The 17,897-nt window shown below is 40.9% G+C and overlaps 2 gene segments (V, D, J or C); one reads left to right on the top strand and one right to left on the bottom strand.

Moving 5' to 3' along the window:
* Positions 1–173: 173 nt before the first annotated feature.
* Positions 174–16,249, top strand: LOC101172990. The segment is given in 5 exon segments: positions 174–225; positions 333–651; positions 8,040–8,077; positions 8,992–9,038; positions 15,869–16,249. Coding segments are annotated over 5 exon segments (723 nt in total).
* Positions 13,043–13,646, bottom strand: LOC110015830. The segment is given in 2 exon segments: positions 13,043–13,487; positions 13,595–13,646. Coding segments are annotated over 2 exon segments (384 nt in total).
* Positions 16,250–17,897: the final 1,648 nt, after the last annotated feature.

The raw sequence follows: 17,897 nt of genomic DNA, 5'->3' as shown, positions 1-17,897 counted from the left end.
TCCTGTTGGAGTGAGTGGTTTCCATAGAGACACTTTGCATCAGCAGCTCCATGCTCCAGTGCTCTGGGAGACTTTATAGTCCTGAGAGTTGAAGACTGGATGACTGACAGCTGTCCTTCATCACAGCAGAAGACACAGAAATCCTCCTCGTCCTCCTCATCTTCCTCCAAAACATGAGTGTGATGTGCGTCCTCATCTGGACTCTCCTCTGCTGCTGCTTCACAGGTAAAGTCCAGAGAATCCAACTCCTCTCCTCTATGAACATCCGTCCCTCTGAAATGAAGGCCACAAAAGCATGAAGCTGCTTTCTGTTTCTGTCTCTGTCTCCTCAGAGTCCAGAGGACAGGTCACAGTGACTCAGCCTGGAGCAGTGAGCTCTGCTGTGGGAGGAACTGTCTCCATCTCATGTAGAACCAGTCAGGATGTTTATGTTTATAAAAGCAATCACTGTTTATCCTGGTACCAACAGAAAGATGGAAAATCTCCTAAACTACTCATTTACTGGGCTAGCACTCGACAATCAGGGATTCCAAGTCGTTTTACAGGCAGTGGATCAAACTCTGATTTCACTCTGACCATCAGTGGAATTCAGGCTGAAGATGCAGCAGTTTATTACTGTCAGAGTTTTCACTACATCAACAGTATAAATATGTTCACACAGTGAAAAACAGTCGTACAAAAACCCCCCTCATTCTGGCTGAACAGAAACTGATCTGATACAGGTCAATGAAGACACAAACACAACCACACACACATGCACACACACACCCACAAAGGCACACACACCTTCAAATATATTGTGTTTTAATTTACATTTAGTTTCTAACATTTGAGAAAATAATGAGATTCTGACTGGGTTATAAACACAGAACAATAATAAAAACAGATGTTGGGTATGAACAGTGATCATTTTAAATAAAAGAACAGTTCACTGTCATTATCAGCAATGACAAAATAGACTCAGATGCTGGAACCTGAAAGATCAAGCTAGTCTGTAGTGGATTATAGAAAGCTTTATTGTCCAGGAATGTCGAAGGAACTTTAATTGTGATGGCTGGGACGAAGGAGATGGAATGAGGACCATTAGGTGAGTAAGCTTTCCTGGATGGAGGCTTGGCGTGGAGTCGTGGCGAGGCTGGAGGTTAGAGTATTCCACAGTCAACACAGTTGTTTGGAAACAACAGCAGCTCAGTCACCTAATGGTAGACCACTTAAACTGATGCAGAGGGGTCAGCGGATGATGAAGCACAAAGAGGTCACTGACTTTCTGCACTCAGTTGCTACAGAGCTCCAAACGTCATGTGACCTTCAGATTACAAGTCCAACAGGCAGAGAACTTCATGGAACGGGTTTCCATGTCAGAGCAGCGGCATCCAAGACACACATCACTGCAGTGTAGAGCGTCTGATGCAGTGGTGGAAAGCACGCCGCCACTGGACTCTAGAGCAGAGGAGACGCCTTCTCTGGAGAGATGGATCACACTTTTACATCTGGCACTCTGATGGACGAGCGTGGGTTTGGAAGACATTTTTGTGGAGGAGGAATTATGGTGTGGGCTTGTTTTTCAGGACTTGGCCCTTTGGTTCCAGTACAAAGAACTCTGAATGCTTCAGAATACCAAAACATTTTGGACAATTCCATGCTCAAAGCCTGGTGGGAACAGTTTGGAGCGGCCCCTTCCTCTTCCAACATGACTGTGTTCCTGTGATCAAAGCAAGGTCCATACAGACATGGAGGACAGAGTCTGGTGTGGATGAACTGGACTGACTTGCACTGAGTCCTGACCTGGACCCCATAGAAGAGCTTTGGGATGAATTAGAGCAGAGACTGAGAGCCAGGCTTTCTCCACCAACATCAGTGTGTGACCTCACCAATGACCTTTTGGAAGAATGGTCCAAAATTCCTACAAGCACTCCTCAACTTTGTGGACAGTCTTCCCGAGGAGTTGAAGCTGCAAAATGTGGATCCATATCATATTGAACTGCATGGGTTAGGAATGGGATGGAACTCCAGTTCAGATGAGTAAAGGAAGGTGAGTCAATACTTTTGCTAATAATGGACACTGATGCCCTTTACAATCTGATCTTTCTTTCTCAGTTCCGTAAAAACTGTAAAACAGCTTCAGTACATCCAGAATGCTGCTGCTCGAGTCCTGACCAGGGGCCTCATTTATAAACGTTGCGTACGCACAAAAGAAGGCGTACGATCTTTGTTTGCCAAGATTTAGCAAGCCATGAATATTAATTTGTGGGCGTTTCATGGACTATTTATGGGCAACTATGGGCGTGTCATGAAGCCGCAAAAGCTGCGCTGCATTTAGAAACGGTTGTGATTTATAAAGGGAAAGATGCGCATCTTTGGCAAACACTGTCACTTTCACGTGTTTCTTCCATCTGTCGACGGTGTTGCCGTTTCTCATTTCACCCGTTTTTGTGCGTACGCCTGGGTCAGAGCTTGCGTGAAGGACCGCACATTTTCCCGTCAAGTTTGCTTTTTATAAATCTCAACTATTGCGTAGAGAGTGGCGTACGCCTTCTTTTGTGCGTACGCAACGTTTATAAATGAGGCCCCTGGTCAGGACTCGAGCAGCAGCATTCTGGATGTACTGAAGCTGTTTTACAGTTTTTACGGAACTGAGAAAGAAAGATCAGATTGTAAAGGGCATCAGTGTCCATTATTAGCAAAAGTATTGACTCACCTTCCTTTACTCATCTGAACTGGAGTTCCATCCCATTCCTAACCCATGCAGTTCAATATGATATGGATCCACATTTTGCAGCTTCAACTCGCACGGTGCGCACGGTTTTATAAATCCGAATATTTCTGTGCGTACGCACGTCCTATGTTTCATCCGTACGCCACTTCTGACGCAAATCCTACGCAAAGTTTTATAAATGAGGCCCCAGAACCAGGAAGTATGATCACATTAGTCCTGTGCTCAGGTCTCTGCACTGGCTCCCTGTACCTCAAAGAATAGACTTCAAAGCAGCTCTGCTTGTGGACAAGTCTCTCCATGGCCGAGCACCAAAGTACATCTCTGACATGTTAGTGCCATATGAACCATCTCATACTCTGAGGACCTCAGGGGCCGGCCTCCTGTTGATTCCCAGAGTCAGAACTAAACAAGGGGAATCAGCGTTTCAATATTCTGCAGCTAAAATCTGGAACAGCCTCCCTGAAGTCGTAAGACAGGCCTCTTCTGTGTTCATGTTCAAATCTAGACTTAAAACATTTCTGTTTAGCCGTGTATATGACTGAAAGGTCCTATCTGCACCTTTCTTTTCTTTCCTTCCTTTCTTTTTAAATCAATTTTCAAATCTTTTCTTTTCTTTTTAAGTAAATTTTACGTTGATTATTTCTATGATGTATTGTGATTTTAATGCATTTTTCTGTTTTGTGAAGCACCTTGAATTACTCTGTGTACGAATTGCCGTGCCTTGCCTTTACAAGAGGGACCACAGCCGCTTTCCCCTCATGAGTAGATCCGGTTCCTCTGAAGTCGGCACGCCTCATGCTAAAAACCTTTTAGGTCTCAGTGGTTTCAGCTCCTCCAGAGCAATGGTTCAAAAAGCTCTGACAGAGATTCAACAAACAGGAGGAGGATGTCAGTCAAACTAAATGACAGCATTGAAACTTTCTCCTTCACCAACAGCACCAGTCAGTGGAGGCTCGACACAAAATCTTTAGAGACAGATTGACAGACGGAGACTCCCACAGTGCAGGAGGACGAAATTCCACAGGTTCTTTGTTTCCATAGACTCCAAAACAATGCCATGAACAATACATCCTCTAAATACAATTCTATCTGGTCTATTGTTAACACCTGTATATTTAGAGTTACATTTTGATAAAGAATGATTTATTACTTTTTTTCAAACTCTGATCTTTCAGTTTCTTAAAAACTGTAAAAATGCTGCAATAGCAACTGAATTAACCATTGATGCATCAATACTTTATCCTTAAAAATCCTAAATTTGAAATCTTTACTAGAGTTTCTTTAAAAATTGGGAGTCTTTAAATGGAAACATCATTAATAAAAAGCCTAGAAGCTAAGATTCAATTTCTTTGAAAATTGAAGCCCAGGAAACTTTTGATGAAAAAATAAGTAATCAAATGTGGATAGCTGTAAAGTTAACCTATGTAAAAGTGTGTGTGCATAGGTGTGTGTCTTCATTGAACTGTATCAGATCAGTTTCTGTTCCGTCTGACTGGCGGACGTTTTTGTACGACTGTTTTTCACTGTGTGAACGAGAATTTGCTGTTGATTTTGAATTCAGGAAAACAATAATAAACTGCTGCATCTTCAGCCTGAATTCCATTGATGGTCAGAGTGAAATCAGAGTTTGATCCACTGCCTGTAAAACGACTTGGAATCCCCGAAGCTCGAGAGCTAGCACGGTAAATGAGTAGTTTAGGAGATTCTCCATCTTTCTGTTGGAACCAGGATAAAATGTAAAATCTGTTCCAATAATTAACATCCTGACTGGTCCTACATGAGATGGAGACATTTCCTCCCACAGCAGAGCTCACTGCTCCAGGCTGAGTCACTGTGACCTGTCCTCTGGACTCTGAGGAGACAGAGACAGAAACAGAAAGCAGCTTCATGCTTTTGTGGCCTTCATTTCAGAGGGACGGATGTTCATAGAGGAGAGGAGTTGGATTCTCTGGACTTTACCTGTGAAGCAGCAGCAGAGGAGAGTCCAGATGAGGATGCACATCACACTCATGTTTTGGAGGAAGATCAGGAGGAGGAGGATTTCTGTGTCTTCTGCTGTGATGAAGGACAGCTGTCAGTCATCCAGTCTTCAACTCTCAGGACTATAAAGTCTCCCAGAGCACTGGAGCATGGAGCTGCTGATGCAAAGTGTCTCTATGGAAACCACTCACTCCAACAGGAACATGGATTCTTATAAATAATAATATGTAAAATAAAAAATCATCAACTTTTCATTTCAGATTATAGATGAGAAACAGAATGAAAATTGCAAAGTTAGACATTAAAGTTTCTTTCAAGTTTTCTTCAATCTGCATCAAACTGAACATTTGCAAGAATCAAACTTCTGTTACATTTTTCATGATTTTGTTTTACATCATTTGTTGTGAATCTTAGATTCAAAAGTCAAAATCTTTGAAACATGAAAATGCATTACAGTCAAAATGCTGAGTCATGTCAGTTTCTGTTTCACTGTAAAAAACTAAAAACGTATTATTGTTAATTTTTTACATCTCTAAATATCACATATGAAATAAAATTAAAAACAAGGTTAATGGTTAATAAGGAAATAAATTCCTTAAGGAAATGTGAAACATCGTTATCATTTGCCAAATAAAAACAATTACGGGAAAAATATCTGATGCTTTTTATTCTTTAACATTTATGATAAAATGCCTTTAATGTCTGAAATGTATTTATTTCTCTTAAAGTTTTGTATTTAACATTTCAATATATTTGACTAATTCCTAAAAGCTGCTTTTGTGTTTAACTTTCACCAAAAAAATTTTTTGAATAAAATCTTTATAATTATAAACTAAAATAAAAGTTAGGTAAACTTAAGTGTATTAACTTTTCCCAGAATGCAACATGAAACCTGTTGCGTAAACAAAAAACTGCAATGGTTAATCAAACTTATCAAAATGTGGAGAGAATCATGACAGTTAGCAGAGAGAAGCAGAACAGAGAAACTCCAACTAAACATGAATGAATCTTTTAAAGATTTGAACATAAATGCATAAAAACTGATTGAAATTTAAAGACTAAATCAGAGTCAAACAGCTGTTTATTGTATTTAGACAAAACTTGTTGTACTTCATCGTTTTACCAGCTCTGTAACTCTAAATAATGGAATATTACTCATTTTGTTTAAATGTTACTTTTTCATTTTAAAGAGGAATTTCACCATATTTTAGCAAAACAGGTATTGATCCTGACATTTAATATTAAGTTGGATTTTAAAATTTTTTTAAAGAAGGAATGCAGTCAAACATTATTTACAGTTTTCTTTAAAAACACATTTACTACTTACCCCCTTCCTTATATAACCTCATATTAGGGTGAGGGGGTGGGGGGTCTAGCCTGCGATGCGCCTTGGGGGGGGGGCTACTTGGGAGTGGCCCCCCTCCTATGGTTGCCGTATGGAGTGGGCCCCCCCTCTTTCGGTTTTATTTGCACCTTAGACATGTAGGGTCCTTGGTAGGGGGGGTGCTTGGACATCACTGCAAGCAAGCAGCAGATGTCCTCCTGGCACCCTACCCGCCAATTTTAACCGCACCTTAGACATTTAGGGCCCCTTGGTGTGGAGGGTGAGGGGACATCACTGTGAGTAATCAGGAGATGTCCCCTTAGTGCCCTACTCGCCAATTTTAACTGCACCCCCCTTAGTACACACACCCCTCCCCCTTCAATATATACATTCAAACATAAACACATACACATGCACACAAACACCCTCTCAAACACCCATACACGCACACACATTTTACAAGGAAGGTGGGACCTGGGTCCATCTGTCCCCTACCCCTTCCCTGGTGGGGGGTGCGGGCCCCTTGGCGATGGCGGCCGTGTCCCTTGGGTGCCGGCTCCCTGGGCCCGGCGGTGCTCTCTCCGCACGGTGGGGGGGTTCATATTACACCTGAGCCGGGGGTGTTCGTGTCCCTGGGGGGTGGGTCCTGGTCCTTGCCCCTGGGCGCTGGGCCCCGCCAAACTTCCAACATGGCCGAGCCTGGTCGGGCCATATTTATAACATCCCTTGTGGGCCGCCCTTTTTTCCCCGGGGTTCCCCCCTCCTGGGCGGGGGCGGCGGGCCCCTGCCTTGCTCCTACCTGGACCAACCGTGGGCCGGGTGGGTGGCTGCCTGGAGTGCGGAGCGGGTCTCCCTTGGGGGGTCCTGGCTCGTACCTGGGGTCGGGGCGGGGGGATGCCCGGAACTCCTGGGTGGTGGTGGTGGGGTGCTCGTCTGGGGCTGTGGGCGTCCCTCTCCGGTGGGGCCCTGCGTTGGGCTCTTCCGGCGCGGCGGGGGGCTGCTTTCCTGGCTGGGCTGGGGCGGCGCTCTCTTTCCCTCTGCGCCTCCCTGCTCTCTGGCTCTGGGGGCCTCGCGGCGGTCCTGCTGGCCCTGGCCTGGGTGGCGGTCTTGGTCGCCTGGGGGGCGGTTGTTCCCTGCCTGTTCCCGTGTGGCGTTGGGGGGGCTCCGGCTGCCGCTGCTGCTGCGGCGGGGGTATGGGTGTGGGGGTGGCTGGGCGCTCCTCCTCCTTTTCACATTCCACCATCCATTTTAGAAGAACATAAACACTCACCTGAGCACAGGTGTTAGCTCACCTTTGCACTAATAGTTTGCATGATTGAATGAATGAAAGATTTCACACTAGTTGGTTTAAAGGCATAGGTATGCGTTCGTGAACACTATCTGTTTTGTGTGCATGTTGACATGTGGACATTTTTGCGGCTAGCAGTTGTGTTGATAATATTTGAGTGTGTGTGAACAGGCCCCGCCCTTTTTGTACTACATTTGAACCGTACCGTAACGATAAACAACCAGTAAACCTGTCTGCTCTATGCTGCTTCATGGTCTTACCCCCCTTCCCCTCCTATTATCACCCTCCTACCCCCCCCTCTCTCTAACGTCCCTCTCTCTTCTTCCCCTCTTTCCTTTTCCGTCCGGTCCAACACCAAAGATTTTCAAACATGATTGAAATTAATAAATTTTGGCCTCAATTACAAAAGGGGTTTATTCAGACATACCTTTGGTTTGTCTGAAGATGAATAACCCCTCTTGTTAAAATAAAATATGTCCAACACAAGAGGCCCTCAGCTCTCATCTGTTTGCCTAGCTGTTGGACAGGACAAGTTAGAAAAAAAAAAAAAAAAAAAAAAAAAAAAAAAACACATTTACTAAATTGTATTTTTATTCTAAATCCAGGACGTGTCATTATCAGATTTTTCTTGCTGATATTTCAGTTGAGTTTGTTTGTTTCAGAGTCAGACAGCGTGTCTCTGTACAGTCAGAGGTTTTTGTACGACGCTTCCATCAGTTTGAATCACTGTGGTGGACTTTTGGTGGAGGAACCAGACTGGAAGTTGACTGTAAGTATTTTTGATTCTTTCTAAAAACTGAAACTTTTGGTCTGATTAACATTAAAACAGATTTTAATAATATTCAACTACATTTTTTTTTGGTAAGACAAATGAGTTTTAATAATTACTTTAGTTCTGATAAAGGACATCTTTATCTGTAAATGTAATTTAAAATGTGATCATTGATGTTTTACTTTAACTTGAAGTTTCTGCTGTTGTTAAACATTAAACTGTGATTCAGTCATGACGTCTGTAAATTATGAATTTATTTGTCTAAAAATGTCACAGAAACAGCAGGAATATATTCATAGTTTAAACATCTGTAACTTCCTCATCTTCCATATATTTCTCTGAGAAATCATTTCTGTCCTAAAATGTGAATCAGAAGAACTTTTTGTGTTTGTGTTGCAGAATTTCATGCCAACGCTGAGCCTTGTTGTCAGTTTCTCTGTCAGCATCTTCTAATGAGCTTTTAGTGACAATGATTGAAAATGAACAAAGCTGCACTTTGATGAATGACAGGGATCAGTTGGAACAGATTAGAGTTTCATTTGAATGTTCATTTCATTTGTTCATCACAGCATGAATTTGTAACAGAACTGATCAAGTCCTGCTGAAAACACAGAGAAAACATGTTAGACTGAGATATCTTTGCAGCTGTTAGTGCAGACTTAGGAAGAAGATGCTTTCATGCAAAAGAAAAGATGGAGAAAAATGTTCCTGGAAGAAGAGTTGAAACATCAGACAAGAGTCACGATTGAAGAAAGGACTTTTGGATGGTTTTATCGTTAGCAGAGAAACTTCTGTTTGTGTGCTCCATCAGTGATGCCTGTCTGTTACCATGGTTACTGAGCTCAGAGAGGGAAGTGAAACACTCAGCGGTTTCATCTCAGCTCTAAAATGTTTCCTCTGTTTCTCTGCAGTGGGTCATGTGCCCCCCTCCCTGACAGTGCTGGCCCCCTCCATGGAGGAGCTGCAGCAGGGGGAGGCCACACTCATGTGTGTGGCCAACAAGGGCTTCCCCTCAGACTGGACTCTGTCCTGGAAGGTGGTCGGCAGCAGCAGCAGCAGCAGCAGCAGCAGGGAGGAGAGCAGGAGCCCCGGGGTGCTGCAGAAGGACGGCCTCTACAGCTGGAGCAGCACCCTGAGGCTCCCTGCAGACCAGTGGGAGAAGGTGACCTGTGAGGCCAAGAGAGGATCCCAGACTCCAGTCTCAGAGACTCTCAGGAGAGACCAGTGCTCCCAGTCCTGAACTCAGACACTGACAGAAATCTGCTTTCTGTGCACTTCTTCTATTCTCTTTTAGCTCTTCTTGACTTGTTAAAGTTTAACTTTGAAGAAAAATCTGCTAATAAAAATGACATTTGCCAACTGATTTCCATGAGTCTGTTTTTATGTCAAAAGAAAATTCTTCTCTTTTTCTCTGATATCACTCTTTCTGAGGAATAACATAAAAACAGCAACAAAAACATGATCTCCGTCAGTGTTTTTTCCTTTCAAGGTGACAGAAAGTAGGAGGAGTCCTGGATCACATGGACATTGTTCATTAACCATTTTCAGCATGAATGGGTCAATAGTTTGTTAAAAAGAACAAATGACATCAAATGTAAAGAAGAAGCTGGTCTTTAAACTCAGGAGGAGTTCAGAGTTTTTGCACTGACATTAAACAATAAATAGCTGTCAAAAAGTTGGACACACTTGTCCATGAATGAACACACATGAACACACACAGAAGAACTACAAAGTCTTCTATGACAGTTTATTAGGACCAACAAATCCTTCTTTTGGAGAGAAGTTTCACAGGAAAACAGCCTGTCTCACTCTGACAGCATCAACAATTCTCAGCACTGATCTTCAGTCAAGTCTGAGCAGCACAGTCCACTCAGCCACCAAACTGAATGTATTTCAGTCTAAAAACTCAATGGCGGGTGACACGTATCGTGGTGCGTCTGCTCCCGATTTCAAATGGTCTAGAACTAAACCTGAAATTTACAAGACTGTTGATGGGAAAACAGTTGTGAAGGTTGAGTTGCTTAACTTCTTGGCCATAAAAATCAGGACAATGATTCAAGAGGAAATTGTCACACTGGCTTCAAACTTTTTTGAATCTGAATGGATCGAGGCCTCAAAGAAACTTTTGTTTGAACTTTGTCCACCACCCACCGGTGTGTGTCGCATAAAGGCTTGCAGAAAGACGCCAATAATATTAAAAGCTGCCTCAAGGTGCTGAATGAATGTGGGGACATCATGCCCAGATTTGTGTCACACAATCTGGATGATTTACCTCCAGTGTCTGGATATCTCCAGCCTTCTTGGTAAACGGGAAAGAAAGCAGGCCGAGGTTTGCGCGATGAGGCAAGCCATGCAGCTGCAAGCTGACGTCAGTGACAGTCTTCGCGCTGTGACAGCTGACGTGGATCGGCGGGTGAACGCGCTGGAGTGCCGCACCTTTGGAGAATCCGTGGCCTTGCCAGCTTGCAGTGGTGGATACATGGGGAGAGGGCCTGCTTCCGTCATCTCTGGAGCAGCGGGAGGAGAACTTCCGAGCACGGCAGCCGCGAGCACTACAGTGGAAGCGAACAGCGTAGCTGGAATGATGGTGCCTACTCTGGATGCCGAGCTGGAGCTAATAGCAGCAAGTCCAGGAGGTGCTGCCACACCCTCACCAAAGTGATCGCAAGTTGTTAAGAAGAACCGGCGACCTCAAAATGTGACAGCGCTGACAACGTGAAGTGAACGACGCAACTGTCATCGGCACCGGAGCCCCAGGTAACATCATAACTGTCCGGAAAAAGCTGGTGAGTGTTTTTGCCACAAGGTTTAACCTGTCTCTGGACTCCGATGTGCTGGCTTTGTATCTTAAGGACAAGATGGGTCGTGAGGTGACCTGTCTAAAGGTTGGTACTGTAAACTCTCGATTCAGCTCTTTTATAGTTTCTGCTGAGTTTAATGAAGTGAGCGAAATGTACGCCCCGCAGCTTTGGCCTGAGGGATCCTTCGTTAGGAGGCATTATGAGCTGCGAAAGACTGCTGCGGTTGGACTGAGCACCTCGCTTAATGCGGGGGGCAATGTTGCTGTCCAAGGTCCTTAACACGCTATGGCAATACGTGTTGCTTCATACAACTGCCGGGGCCTACGCTTTGGTCAGAGCGCAGCGGAAAAAGCTCGCTGCAGAGTTGGAGACAAACTAATGGAAACTTGTGACATTTTGTGTCTTCAAGAGACATTTATTTCTAAACAGGACCTGGAACAATGGAACACCCTGAACTCTATGGCGCTGGAGAGTCTACCACCGACCTCAGCACATCAGTAGCTAAGGGGAGGATACCAGGGGGTGTGGCTATTCTGTGGAGGAAACAGCTTGACCCACTGATTAAAGTCATCAGACTTTGTGAAGACTGGTGTATTGCCATACACTTCACTCACAACAACAAAGAATTCATCCTTATGAAATGTACACCTTTGTATACTGCCCACCTGTGGACAAATTTTATGGCATCCAGCATGAGGAAGCTACAGGTTGCCTATGATGATGCCCTAAGGATTTTATCAAAACAGCCTCGGTGGTGCAGCGCAAACAGTTTGTTTGTTGGTGCTATACAGTTAGTACTCTCCAAGCTTTATTAAGACATTTTATTTATGGTTTTGTCTGTCGTCTTAATGCTTCAAATAATGATATCATTTTAACTCTCACCAATGTAAAGCACAGCACTTTTAGATACCAATCCCCTATTTGGAGGTTTTGGTACGGTCGTCTTTTTTAAACTTTTAAGTTTTCATTTGTTTTGTTTAAGTCAGCAGTTTTAGTCTTTTTATTAAGTTCATGATACCTGGTTATTTTATTGTTCTGATACTCTTATCTCATTGTTTTTATATTCCTAAGTCATTGAATTTTATACTTTTATGACATTGTTTTTTATCTAATACTTTTTATGTCATTGTTCTTATACTTGTTTGAGTGTTCTATTTTTATCCTTAAGTCTTTTATATGTTTTGTGTATTTTTGTGACAAATGGACCTTGAGTCTGTAATAAAGCTTATTATAATTATTATTATTGGAAAATACTGCTCCCATCTACCCTGAGCTATTTTATTTTACCCAAAACAACAACCTATGCAAAAAATATGATATGAAAACAAAATATCTGATACATTTGTACAAAAAAAGAATAAATATCTTCTTGAATTGCAATAACCTTGCAGTAAGTTGTTTGATTATATTTCATCTTTCAAAAACCAAAATGATTTTCTATGGGTTTGTGCTGCAGATTGAATGGAATGAGACTTTTCAGGGAATAACCATTCACTTTTTTCTACCTGGACTACATTAAAGGCCTTTTCTCTGCCATCCTGACAAAATAAATATATTATCAGAATTTATTTCAGTGTTGTTCTTTTGTGTTACTTAGTCACAATGATCAGATGTATATGGATACATATTTGTGATGAATACATTAATTACAGAAATATACATTTGTATCTTAAACGTGTTTTTTCAGACTACTGAAGACAAACGAGAGCTAGACATTTGATCTGGTAACATAAGGTGTGTTGTGGCCACAGCAGCCCTGGTCACAACGGCGGGGGGGGGTCAACTCACATAAAAAAAAAACTAGACTTCTCCTTTATCAAAAAAATGTGTTTTATTCAAACTATAGAAGTTATTTGCTGTTTTTAGAAAACCTTGTCCTCCTACCTCTCAAAGTCTCCAAAAACTAACAAAGAGCTCCACCTGAGGCTACAGGTGAGCAAGACAACAAGGAAGGAGTCATGTGTTCTGCCGTGTCATAAATAAAATGTATTATTATTATTATTATTATTGTTATTTTGAAACAAACAGATCTGATACCAGTGTCATTGATAAAAATAGGAGGGGGGGGGGTTATTTATGATATAATTTGCTCTGATTATTATAAACTGGATCACTAAAATTTACAAATTATACTAAATCTGATTCAACATGGTGTCTATTGTGTTAGAATGGATGTTCAGTGAACTGTTTCAGTGTCTGCAGCATCTTCCAGCTGCAGCAGTCAGTTCAGTTTCTGTTCAGCCAGAATGAGGGAGGTTTTTGTACGACTGTTTTTCACTGTGTGAACACAGCCTGACTGTTGATTTCATGAACACTCTGACAGTAATAAACTGCTGCATCTTCAGCCTGAATTCCACTGATGGTCAGAGTGAAATCAGAGTTTGATCCACTGCCTGTAAAACGACTTGGAATCCCTGATTGTCGAGTGCTAGCCCAGTAAATGAGTAGTTTAGGAGATTCTCCATCTTTCTGTTGGTACCAGGCTAAATAGTGATCGCCTTCATCATCATAAACATCCCGACTGGTCCTGCATGAGATGGAGACATTTCCTCCCACAGCAGAGCTCACTGCTCCAGGCTGAGTCACTGTGACCTGTCCTCTGGACTCTGAGGAGACAGAGACAGAAACAGAAAGCAGCTTCATGCTTTTGTGGCCTTCATTTCAGAGGGACGGATGTTCATAGAGGAGAGGAGTTGGATTCTCTGGACTTTACCTGTGAAGCAGCAGCAGAGGAGAGTCCAGATGAGGACACACATCACACTCATGTTTTGGAGGAAGAGGAGGAGGAGGAGGAGGATTTCTGTGTCTTCTGCTGTGATGAAGGACAGCTGTCAGTCATCCAGTCTTCAACTCTCAGGACTATAAAGTCTCCCAGAGCACTGGAGCATGGAGCTGCTGATGCAAAGTGTCTCTATGGAAACCACTGACTCCAACAGGAACATGGATCATCTTCATCATCATGATTATCAGAAAATTGGAAGTAATAATTTATGAACAAATACATCTGTAGCATAAAAACTTGCTTTCAGATGATTATGGATCCACTATTAGCCTTTTTTTAAACATCATGACCATAAAGCTGTTCAATGTGATGTGAGGACATCTGAGTGTTTTACAATTGTTTCTGTTTTTTAGTTTCTGAAGTATTTTTATTTTCTTTCCATTTTTCTCGAGGCATATAAAGGTTTAAAATTCGAATCTAAGTGATTTTTAAAATCACTACTCAACATGAAACAGTGTCTAAAGGAAACACATCTTAACAGCTATTTATTTCATTTCTCTTCATGTTTAGAGAAACATGACAGCAGACAGAAAGCAGCAGGACACTAGAAACCACAACATTGACTTTTTTACAGACATTTGGAAACATTTAATGATAAATGCTCAAAGGTAGATTTCTCTCTAAAGGAAGTTCCACTTAAACTGTCTGACAGATGTTTATTGCATTAAAGACAGAACTTCTGCTGATCAAAGAGTGGATTTTTATCAATGCATGATGGGAATTATTTGTTATTTAGAGTCAAACTGCTGCTATTATTGAAAAAATGTTTTTGCAGAGCAACATTTGAAACATGGACTTCAGTAAAGTTTTGGATCCATTTAACCTGCAGCCACATTTAAAAACTGTTCAACTTATTTTTACATGAATTCTAAATTTTTAGGAGAAATATTTAAACTTTTTTTAGGATTTTGGTGGTTTTGCTGTCATTTCGTTTTTATCTGAGTAATGGTTACATTAGTTACTGGAGTAAAAATATCAATAAACAATTACTAGTTTAATTACAACTTAGTGCATAAGAAAATGTAATTTCTAGAACTTAGATGGATTATTTTCAGATGTTCTGTCATCAGTTGAGTTTGTTTGTTTCAGAGTCAGAGAGCGTGTCTCTGTACAGTCAGAGGTTTTTGTACGACGCTTCCATCAGTTTGGATCACTGTGGTGGACTTTTGGTGGAGGAACCAGACTGGAGTTTGGAAGTAAGTAGATCTTTTTGTTGATTTTTATGTTTTCATGTCTTATTTCCTTCTTTAATTGATCCTGAGTTACTAGTATTCTTTATAAAATGACATTCTATTAATTTTGGTCAAATACATTTTTTATGACCAGACTTAGTCTGCGTGAATATTGAAAATACTAAATTGTGTTGCCTTAATATAGAATAAATCATCATTTCTATGTGAATCAAGAAATCAGAAATATTTAGTTTATGTTAATACAGCTGGATAGAGTCTCTGTTCAGTCAGAGGTTTTTGTAAAACACATTAGTCATTTTGTGTCACAGTGGTGAACTTTTGGTGGAGGAACCAGAATGAAATGTTTTTTTTTAAATTACCTGAAGAAAAATTCAGGTTTAGTTTCAGTTTTTATTGAGTAAATCTAAAGTCTTTTTTAGTCCAAATATTTAATCTTAAAAATATTATTTTGATTACACAATATCCTATTAACAATGTGTTTTGTTATTTTTTTTTTTTTTAGGAATAATGTTATGTTAATGTGGTCATTGTGCATTAAAAGGCAGATTTTACTCACAAAATTGATTTTTGAACATTTGATATTTCAGAACATCTTACTTTTATTTCAAGGATTTTCTGACAGAAACCTGACATGATTGTTGTGTTTTTGTCCTAATTTGTACATTTCTTTCATGTATGATGAAGCTTTTTTAAAGACATTCAGTTCAAACTTGTTTCTACATGAAGATGCATCTGCTCTGTTTCTAACCCAGTTGGACATTTTTCAGTAGAAACTGAAGTTTCTCTTGTTGCTGATCTGCATGAGAGATTTCTTCAAGGAAGTGAAACAATGTGTGAATCAATGACTGATGGAGCAGAAAAACACCTGAACACAAACCTTCCTACAACTGAAAGCACTCCATCCAATCAGAGCTTTTGGATTGACAGCTGTGTGCTTCCTGTCCTCTAAGCTGATTGGTGTCTCCTAGGTGATGCCCCGCCCTCCCTGACAGTGCTGGCCCCCTCCATGGAGGAGCTGCAGCAGGGGGAGGCCACACTCATGTGTGTGGCCAACAAGGGCTTCCCCTCAGACTGGACTCTGTCCTGGAAGGTGGTCGGCAGCAGCAGCAGGGAGGAGAGCAGGAGCCCCGGGGTGCTGCAGAAGGACGGCCTCTACAGCTGGAGCAGCACCCTGAGGCTCTCTGCAGACCAGTGGGAGAAGGTGACCTGTGAGGCCAAGAGAGGATCCCAGACTCCAGTCTCAGAGACTCTCAGGAGAGACCAGTGCTCCCAGTCCTGAACTCAGACACTGACAGAAATCTGCTTTCTGTGCACTTCTTCTTTATTCTCTTTCTATTGTTACAGTTTAACTTTGAAGAAAAATCTGCTAATAAAAATGACATTTGCCAACTGATTTCCATGAGTCTGTTTTTATGTCAAATGAAAATTCTTACATTTTTCTCTGATATCACTTTTTCTGAGGAATAACATAAAAACAGCAACAACAACATGAACTCTGTCAGTGTTTTTTCCTTTCAAGGTGACAGAAAGTAGGAGGAGTCCTGGATCACATGGACATTGTTCATTAACCATTTTCAGCATGAATGGCTCAAATAGTTTGTTACAAAGAACAAATGACATCAAATGTAAAGAAGAAGCTGGTCTTTAAACTCAGGAGGAGTTCAGAGTTTTTGCACTGACAGTAAACAATAAATAGCTGTCAAAAAGTTGGACACACTTGTCCATGAATGAACACACAAGAACACACACAGAAGAACTACAAAGTCTTCTATGACAGTTTATTAGGACCAACAAATCCTTCTTTTGGAGAGAAGTTTCTCAGGAAAACAGTCTGTCTCACTCTGACAGCATCAACAATTCTCAGCACTGATCTTCAGTCAAATCTGAGCAGCACAGTCCACTCAGCCACCAAACTGAATGTATTTCAGTCTTATTGGAAAATACTGCTCCCATCTACACTGAGGTATTTGATTTTCCCCAAAACAACGACCTACACAAAAAATGATATGAAGAAAATATCTGATACATTTGTATAAAAAAAGAAGAACGATCTTCGTGAATTGCAATAATCTTTCAGTAAGTTGTTTGATTATATTTTATCTTTCAAAACCCAAAATGATTTTCTATGGGTTTGTGCTGCAGATTGAATGGAATGAAACTTTTTAGGGAATAACAATTCACTTTTTTCTACCTGGACTACATTAAAGGACTTTTCTCTGCCATCCTGACAAAATAAATCTGTTATCAGAGTTTATTTCAGTGTTGTTCTTTTGTGTTACTTAGTCACAATGATCAGATGTATATGGATACATATTTGTGATAAACTAATTAATTACAGAAATATATATTGAGTTTTACTCTTATCTTGTAGCACTTTGAGGATTCATTTAATGAAAAGTGCATTATTTGAGTTTTGATTTTATTGATTTATTTCAAGCATTGTAGTCAAAGCAATAAAGAATTTACACATATTTATCAAACTCATTACAGAAATGATTAAATGCATAGATTAAAAAGACAGAAAACAAAACAAAAACCTCACTTGCAGTTTTTCAAATCCGGTTCTGATCAGATAGATTCTCTTCAAGTAACAAAATCCAGTTCCTAGAAATGATTGATGATCTTCAGAAAACATTCATTCATGATTTCAGTAAACAGTAACGGTACCGATATGTAATAATCATTGATTATCATTAGAACACATGATCACATTAAACCTGTAATCATTACTACACATTGCAGGTCAAGTAAACAAAATCAATAGCTGATTGATTGTAATTTAAACATTTCAGTAATCATTATTGCACATTAGAATGTAACACTCATTGGTTGTAATTAAAAGAGCTTTGATTATTTCACCACAGTCAAGTTCACACATGGATTTGGAATTATTCAAACACCTGTTGATCCTTAAATCCTCTTATCTTCATATCCTGAAATCAGAGTTTCTTTATACATTTTCTTGAATATTTGAACATTTTTTGAGCTCATTACTTAAACCGTTCCAAAGTTTAGTGCCACACACCGACACACAGAAACTT

Source organism: Oryzias latipes, chromosome 11 (assembly GCF_002234675.1).
Source record: "Oryzias latipes chromosome 11, ASM223467v1".
NCBI lineage: Eukaryota > Metazoa > Chordata > Actinopteri > Beloniformes > Adrianichthyidae > Oryzias > Oryzias latipes.
The sequence above is the reverse complement of the archived record's forward strand: the minus strand, read 5'-3'. Positions and strand labels throughout refer to the sequence as shown.